This window comes from Otolemur garnettii, unplaced genomic scaffold (genome assembly GCF_000181295.1).
Source record: "Otolemur garnettii isolate 467f Iridium unplaced genomic scaffold, OtoGar3 scaffold00006, whole genome shotgun sequence".
NCBI classification, from domain to species: domain Eukaryota; kingdom Metazoa; phylum Chordata; class Mammalia; order Primates; family Galagidae; genus Otolemur; species Otolemur garnettii.
The window spans coordinates 45,437,153-45,445,359 of record NW_003852401.1 but is presented as its reverse complement, the minus strand read 5'-3'; the positions used below and the strand labels follow the sequence as shown (position 1 = coordinate 45,445,359).

Sequence of the window (8,207 nt, the reverse complement as noted above, 5' to 3'; positions counted from 1 at the left end):
AGTTCCAGCTACTTGGGAGGCTGAGGCAAGAGAACTACCTAAGCCCAAAAGCTGGAGGTTGCTGTGAGCTGTGATGCCACAGCACTCTACTGAGGGCAACAAAGTGAGACTCTCTCTCTAAAAAATAATAATAAGAAGAATTTGTTATGGAAGCAAAACAGTGTGGCCTCATCTCAAATCCCTAAGGACTAAAAGGAATACCAATTTCCTAACTCCTAAAAAAACTAGATTTGTGAAAAAAGGCTAAATTACTTCTCTAAATTGTTCAGTGGTTCACGACCTATTTCATGGTCCAAAGACTTTAAATTGTTAAAGTAATAGTTGTGCATCTCACCTTGATACGGCTAAAAAAGGAAATAAAAATCTCTCCCCCCGGCAAGCCTCTCCTGTAGTCATTCTCCAGTTGACCTTCCCTGTCCCGGGCAGAGCAGGTGCAGGGAATGCTGAAGGCACACACAGTCATTAAGGAATAAATGTGACTGAGTTCGGCATAATAAAACATCTGTCTTCAAATTCTGTCAAATACATACTACCAGATCTCCTGGAGCTGTGTACAGTTTGTCCTCCCAGCTTAGGACAAGCTTATGGCCATGAAAAGGTGGCTCATCAACTGTCCCATGGCCGTGGAGGCTGATCCCACACGCAGCACCCACGTGCTCTACGTTCCTTGCTGGACTTGAGTGTGCAGCTCTTTAAGGAGCTGTCTGGCCAGTTCTTTTGACCCAGGGGCCTCGATGCCAAGACGATCCCATCTGTACAAGGTCCGGTCAAGAAAGCCAATAATCTCGTGGGTTGTCTCTTCAGTGTGAGCCATCTGCAATGAGGGCAGAAGAGAAGCAAATCAAACACCGGACACAGCCCCCAGAGCATCGTGGCCAGCATCACCACCACTCCAAAGTGAAGCTCGAGGGCTCTTCATTTGTTTTCAAGGTGATAAGCAAAGTAAGTCTGTCCCCAGAGGCTATCCACTTTCCTGCACTGAGGTTCAGCTGCAAGCACTCACAAAGGTCACAACAAGCGCTGCTCGGAACAGGGATGTTTCCAGAAACGCTAGGCACAAGCTCTGGGATTATGTGCTATAGAAAGCAGAGGTAAACCAGCATGCTGGGGCTTGACTTTCTGCAAAAGGCTTGCACTAATCTGAGAACTGAAAAATGCCACCTGTTTTTACACAAACAGCCTCATACATGGCATTCCCGGGCCTGCAACCCAGCCACCTGCTTTTCAATAAGCATCTAAAGTCTTAACCTGATTCTTGAGGGGGCAGGAAACAGGCACTGTTAGTTCATAACATAGCCTCAAGGCACTCAGACTTGTCGGTGCACAGAAGTATATTCCTAAGAACGTTATTGGAGAAAGAATGGAGGAGTGAGAATCTCAAAAGTTAGCTGTGCAAGGAATCTATTGTATTTTCTCAGGCACAAGCAGCATTAAGAAGCCGTAGGTTTTTGAAAGGATAACCAACACACTGATTTAATGTGTTTCAGTTTATATGGAACACACAAATGTTTATCAGCCAGAGCAGCCCAAGGTCGGCTTCCTCTTGATCTCTGCATTGGGCCCCTCCAGAGGGGGACCAACCACCCTGGTTTTCCTGGGATAATCCTGGTTTTAGCACTTGAAGTCCCACAGCTCAGGAAACCTTTAAATCCTGGGCCTCTCACCTTCTGACCACCAGCAAAGGGAACCTCTCTTTGTGTCTGTACTATAAGAGTAGCGGCACAGGACATGGAGCTGTGTATAAATGACCTGGGATGACTGTGGCCTTTGCTTTCAGCCAGGCAGTACAGGCTGCCAGCCTCATTTGGTTTTTATTAATACTCAGTGATCAGGTGAGGCTGTGGATGACCTTTTCAGATGCAGACTGTCCTTCATGCAGGAAATAACATGACCTCTCTGGGATGCCCCAGCAGAGTCAAGGTACTGCCCAGGACTTGAATGGAGGAGGCTACCTTCTGTTCAGAGGCTGGACAATGGCTGGTGAGGACAGACCCAACCTGAAGCAGGACCACTTGTCACTGCAGACCTGACCTTTCATCTTTCTGACAAGCCAACTCAATTCCTGGCTGTTCCATTCAAAGGTTTCTACTCACACACAGGAATCTGCCTTACCACAGCCAACTCTGAAAAACCTGCACATCCTTGCTGGCTTCAGCTAATGTGGTTAAATTCATTTTGAGTTCAAAGACTACAGAACCGAATGAACCCTGGCCCTTCGTGGTCTTGCTAAGTTTTTGCTATTGCAGCATCGGCTCGGCAGCAGAAGTCAGAATGAAAGGGAGAGAGAAACATGAATCCAGGGCAGGAAGGAGGCACTTCACACACAAACTGCAGCCGTGAGCTCACTGGTCTGCCCTGCCCCAGGCACAAGTGAGATGGTGGCCGAGGTAAGAGGGAAAAGCAGCTGGCTAGAGGCCCTGGGGGTGATGGGCAGGGGCTATGAGAACCAAGGTCTGTGTTGGACGGTCAAGGTCAGCAGACAGGAATCCTGGGAAGACCAAGGACACAGTCTGCCAGGTGCCCAGATGAGGGGACTGCTGTGGCCCAGCTCACACGGTGTGGGCAGAAAGTTGCAGGGATGGAGACACTCACCAAGGCAGGCAGACACAGTGGGAGGGTCAGCTCCAAAAGGGCATGAGGGCTCTGAAGGGATAGTGGCGGGTCTGCTGCCATCCTGCTTTGAGCTCACACCACTCTCCAAAGCTGGCCACCCAGACAGAAGGCAGGGTAGGGACCAACAGGGCAGCTCTGCATGAGCCCTCTGAGTTCACAGCTTCACCAGGGCTGGGGCCTGAGGGTAGTGAAGCCCAAACCCTGGCTGGAAGGAAAGGCTGTCGCACCAAAGCCATCATTTGGCCTCCCACCACCTGCTCCCAGACCAGGCAGACCCTGCCCAGAGCTCTTTCCAGGAGCTCACAGCAGAGAGGAAGTGAGGGATATGGGGGGCAGTGAGGAGGAGCCAAGAGAGGCCAGGCTGTCAGTGGAGGATCCTCCCACTCGTCCTTTTGGGAGCTGCCTTACCCTGGCTGCCTTCAGCCTGCCACTGTGGCCACCTCGTTAGGAGGTTGATGTGTTAATAAAGGCAGTTTAAAAATGTCTAAGACAGTGGTTCTCAACCTCCTAATGCCGCACCCTTTAATACAGTTCCAGTGGGTCATGACCCACACGTTGAGAACCGCTGGTCTAAGAAGACATGCCTGGAAGGCACTTTCACACCTTGAAGGTGGGCTCGAGGTGCCCAGATGGCTAGCACCACCCACTAAAAAGCTGGTACATGAAGAGAAATATTGGTATTCTCTCCTTTAATGAATTTGTTTTGTGTTATCTGCAGCCAAAGTGATTCATGAAATTTAATGACAAAGTACTGGGGGGGCTTCCACGTTCCTGCAACCTCAGGTTCACGTCAGCAGCATTAATGCACAGCTAGGATGGAACTGCCCCAGGAATGGGCTGCCCAATGCAAAAAGCAGACTTGAACTTTGGCCTGTTGAATGTGAACTGTTTCCCCTGAATAGATGGAAATGTGTTTGGAATACCTGGAGGCCTGGCGTCTCTGAGGAGCTTCCCTAGGTTCCTTTCCCTTACACTCTGGGAAGGCTGGGGTGGGGGAAACTCCCATCTGACCCTGGCTGGCGAGCAAGCACCTTTTCCACTCACAGGGGTGGGACAGGAGGGAAGTGCCGTGAATTGCCCTTCACCCAGCAGGGCAGGGCTGGGGCTCCACCCACAGATGTCCTAAGCATGGGCAGGTCAGAGGCTAAGCAACAAAAATTGTGCCAACCTGGCTCAGTGCCTGTAGCTCAGCGGCTAGGGCACCAGCCACATACACTGGAGCTCGCGGGTTTGAATTCAGCCCAGGCCTGCCAAACAACGACAACTACAAAAAAAAAAAAAAAACATAGTCCAGCCTTGTAGCTACTTGGGAGGCTGAGGCAAGAGAATTGCTAAAGTCTAAGAGTTTGAGGTTGCTGTGAGCTGTGACACCATGGCACTCTACCGAGGGCAACACCTTGAGACTGTCTCAAAAAAAAAATTATGCCAACAGTTTCATCATTTGAAAGTGACTGGTGTTGACTCTTCATAATAAGTTTTCATTTTAACACAATTTTAGACTTAGTATCACTACAAAAATTAGTAAAAAACAGTTTTGATTTACCCCACACCCAGTCCTCCCATCAGTAACATCTCCCATTAGGATGGCACATTTGCTCCCACTTATTAGGCAGGAGCTAAATAACGTGCACAGGTGGAAGCAAGTCTGCACAGCAGGCGATGGCGCTCGAGGGGCTGGGAGGCTGCTGGGAGGCACAGTGTGCCCTGCCCCCGTAATGGCTGCACCAAAGGCAACTTCACCACAAGGCAATATATCAATGTAGCAAAATGGCACTTGAAACCCATGAATAGACACAAATAAAAAACGAACAGGGAAAAAAAGTATGGCAGATCTGTCAGTTAATGAACCAAGGTCACTAACATCTTACTAAAGTCCAGACTTTGTTCTGATTGCCTCAGTTGCTCTCTTGTCCTTCTCTGTTCTAGGATCCCCTCCAGGACACATTCCATTTGGTCCTTATGTCTCCTTAGGCGCCTCTGGCTGTGCCAGCTCTTCAGATTTTTCTTGTTTTGATGACTGTGATTGGTGAAATATATATTTGGTCTTTATCCCCTTTCCTGGCTTACAACTCCCCAAATCCCTACAGTCAACACAGTGTGTTCTTCTTGTATGCTAACACTGGCTGTCAGTAAAGGCAGGCTGGCCACACCAGATTAGAGGGTTAGCACATTCTGCCCTCACAAGGGGAGAGAGGCTAAAAGGTCAAATTGATCACCAGTGGCCAACGGTTTCATTGATCATGCCTATGTAATGAAGCCTCCACAAACCCCCAGGACCAGGTCAGCTTCCAGAGAGCTGAATGCATGAAGGTTCCTGGGGGGTGGTGTCCAGAAAGGTGTGGAATCTCCTCTATCCTTCCCCCACACCTCACCTAGCTTCTCTTCATCTGCTTCCTTTGTAATGGCCTTTACAATAAACGGGTAATGTGTCTCCGACTACTGTGGGCTGCTCCAGCAAAGCAGAGGGAGGCAGGTTGTGGGAACTCCAGCTGAAGCCAGTAGGCCTAGACTGCCACCAAGACCAGCATGCAGTGTGGGGGGCAGACTTGGGGACTGAGCCCTCACTCTGTGGGGTCTGAGGCTATCTCCAAGTATCAGGTACCAGAACAGGATTGGGGGACACCAAGCTGGTGTCTCCTGCAGAACCGACTGCTTGTTTGGGGGAGGGCAGAAACACCCTCTACCTGTCGCAGAAGTCGTGTTCTGTGTAGACAACTGTCATATGAGAGAGAATGGGAAAAGATTTGAGTGTTTTCCACCAACAATGACCATGACAGTTTTGAGGAGTACTGGTCAAGTATTTTGTTCAATGTTCCTCAACTGGGGTTTGTTGTATGTTTTCCTTATGATTTAACCTGGGCTGTAGCCTTTGGGGAGGAAGACCACGGAGATAAGGTGCCATTTTTATCACTGTCTGCATGACTTGTCCCTGCTGATGCTGACTCAGATCACCTGCTGAGGCAGAAGGTGAAAAGCAGCTATTGCCTTTTATATTCAGCCAAAGAGCAGGTTGATAGCAAGTTCTAGGGATGCATTTGAGCTCCCAGCCAAGCAGTTCTCCCACCCCAGAGGACTGGGAAGTAAGGCGTGCATTCTCCCTGTTATTGACAAGTGTTTATTATCATATGTTGCAATTTGTTTTCTCCTTCCCCAAAGTGCACAACATGATGTTTTGTTGTACATTGTGAACCAATTACTACAGTCAAGCTAATTAACACATCCATCACTCTCACCCAGTTACTTTTTTTTAAATGGCAAGAACACTTTAGATCTACTCTCTTAGCAAATTTCAAGTATACGTTACTATTTTTTTTTTTTTTTTTTTGAGACAGAGTCTCACTTTGTCTCCCTTGGTAGAGTGCCATGGCGTCACAGGTCACAGCAACCTCTAACTCTTGGGCTCAAGCAATTCTCTTGCCTCAGAATCCTGAGTAGCTGGGACTATAGGTGCCCGCCACAATGCCTGGCTATTTTTAGAGACAAGGTCTCACTCTGGCTCAGGCTGGTCTTGAACCCGTGACCTCAGGCAGTTCGCCCGCCTCGGCCTCCCAAGTGCTAGGATTACAGGTGTGAGCTGCCATGCCCAGCCAGTACACATTACCATTTACCACATTCAGCATCTGTACACTAGGTCTCCAACAATCATTCATCCTGTAACCACAACACTGTATCCCGGGACCAACATTTCCCCATTCCCCCACCTCCAGCCCCTGGTAACCACCCTCTACCCCGTTTCTATGAGTTTGACTTTTTTAGATTCCACCTATAAGGAAGGTTGTGCAGAATTTGTCTTTCGTGTCTGGTGATTTTACTTAGTATAATGTCCTCTACTGTTGCTGTAGGTGTGCATTTTATAAAAGTGCACAGCAGATTCCTCAAAGTATTTTCAGCAGGTGTGCTGGGGCTGGACCCTAAGCAGATGGTGCCCAGCCTCTTCTGCTTTTGGCCACCCCTCAGGCTCTCAAGATGTTTTCTCCCTCAGCTGAGACATAGCTGTGAGAGGTGAGGCTCAGGCCTGCTCTACATAAACTGGCCTACCGGCACTGAGACAACCTCCTGGCACTGGTCTTCTGAGGTCCTTGGCAGATTGGGTCATTTGTCACTGAGACATTCCACATATTAATATTCTTATTCAAATATAACTCCCGCTGGAAGGGAGTAGGAAGGGCCCCTGTGTTCTTTCTTGATTTGGCACTTGTTGCATTGGTGTTTTGGGTTTGTGAAAATCCATCAAGCTGTATATTTTCCGTGTATACACATGTCAATAAAAAGTAAAAATAAAACAAAACTCCCAGAGCCAGCATGTTGTGTCTCACTTTTCTTTTTGAGATGAACACAGTTTTAAATTCTGGTAAAATATACATAAAACATGCTATTTTAACCATTTTTGCAATTCACTGGCATGAAATGTTTACCATCACCACCACCACATACCTGTCTTCTAACTTTTTCATCATTCCAAACAGAAACTCTATGTCTATTAAAACTAACTCCCTCCTTCTTCCCTCAGCCCCTGGTAAACACTATTCTACTTTTTCTCTCTGAATTTAACTATTCTGGGGTTCTGGGCACATCATGAAAGTGGAGTCACAATATTTGTCTTTGTGTCTGGCTTATTTCATTTAGCATAATGTCTTCAAGGCTCATCCATGGTATAGCATGTGTCAAAAATTCCTTCCTTTTAAAGTCTGAATAGGCGGATATGGTGGTTCAAACCTGTAATCCTAGCACTCTGGGAGGCTGAGGTGGAAGAATCACTTGAACTCAGAAGTTCAATATCAGCCTGAAGAAGAAGAGTGAAACCCTATCTCTACTAAAAATAGCAAAATTAGGCAGGTATTGTGGTGGATGCCTATAAACCCTGCTACTTGGGAGGCTGAGGCAGAAGGATCCTTTGAACCCAGGAGTCTGAAGTTGCCAGGACCTAGGCTGACACCATGGCATTCTAGCCTGGGGCAACAGACTGAGATTCTGTCTCAAAAAAAAAAAAAAAAAAAGGCTGAATGATATTCAATCAGAGGTATATGCCACATTGTTTATCCATTCATCATCTTCTTTATCCATTCATCTATTGATGGATATTTGGGTTGTTCCCACCTTTTAGTTATTGTAATAATGCTGTCATGAACATTGTGTACAAATATCTGTTCAAATCCCTGCTATCAGGTATATACCCAGGAAAATTTCTGTCATATGGTAATACTATGTTTAACTTTTTGAAGAACTACCAAACCACACTGGCTGCATGATTTTACATTCCCAACTGGAAACGTATGAGCATTCCAATTTCTCTACATCCTTACATTGATTTTCCTTTGTTCTGATAGCCATTCCTATGGGTGTGAAGCAAATCTCACTGTTGTTTTGGTTTGTATTTCCCTAATGGCTAATGATACTGAGTACATCTTCTTTGGGAAAACGTCTATTCAAGTCCTTTGTCCCTTTTGAATTTAGTTATCTTCTGTTGTTGAGTTATAAGAATTGTTTGTATATTCTGGACACTAAACCCTTATCAGATACATTGCTTCCAAATATTTCATCCCATTCTGTGAACTATCTTTTCACTTTCTTGATAGTGTCCTTTTTTTTTTTTT

At 46.8% G+C, this 8,207-nt stretch overlaps 1 protein-coding gene across 1 annotated transcript in view; it reads right to left on the bottom strand.

Moving 5' to 3' along the window:
- Positions 1 to 618: 618 nt before the first annotated feature.
- Positions 619 to 8,207, bottom strand: part of FANCC (Fanconi anemia complementation group C) — a 261,505-nt gene continuing 253,916 nt past the window's right edge. The window contains exon 15 of the mRNA XM_003783068.3: positions 619 to 814. Coding sequence (XP_003783116.3) covers positions 659 to 814 — 156 coding nt within the window. The 3' untranslated portion in view covers positions 619 to 658. The remainder of the gene's footprint in view (positions 815 to 8,207) is intronic.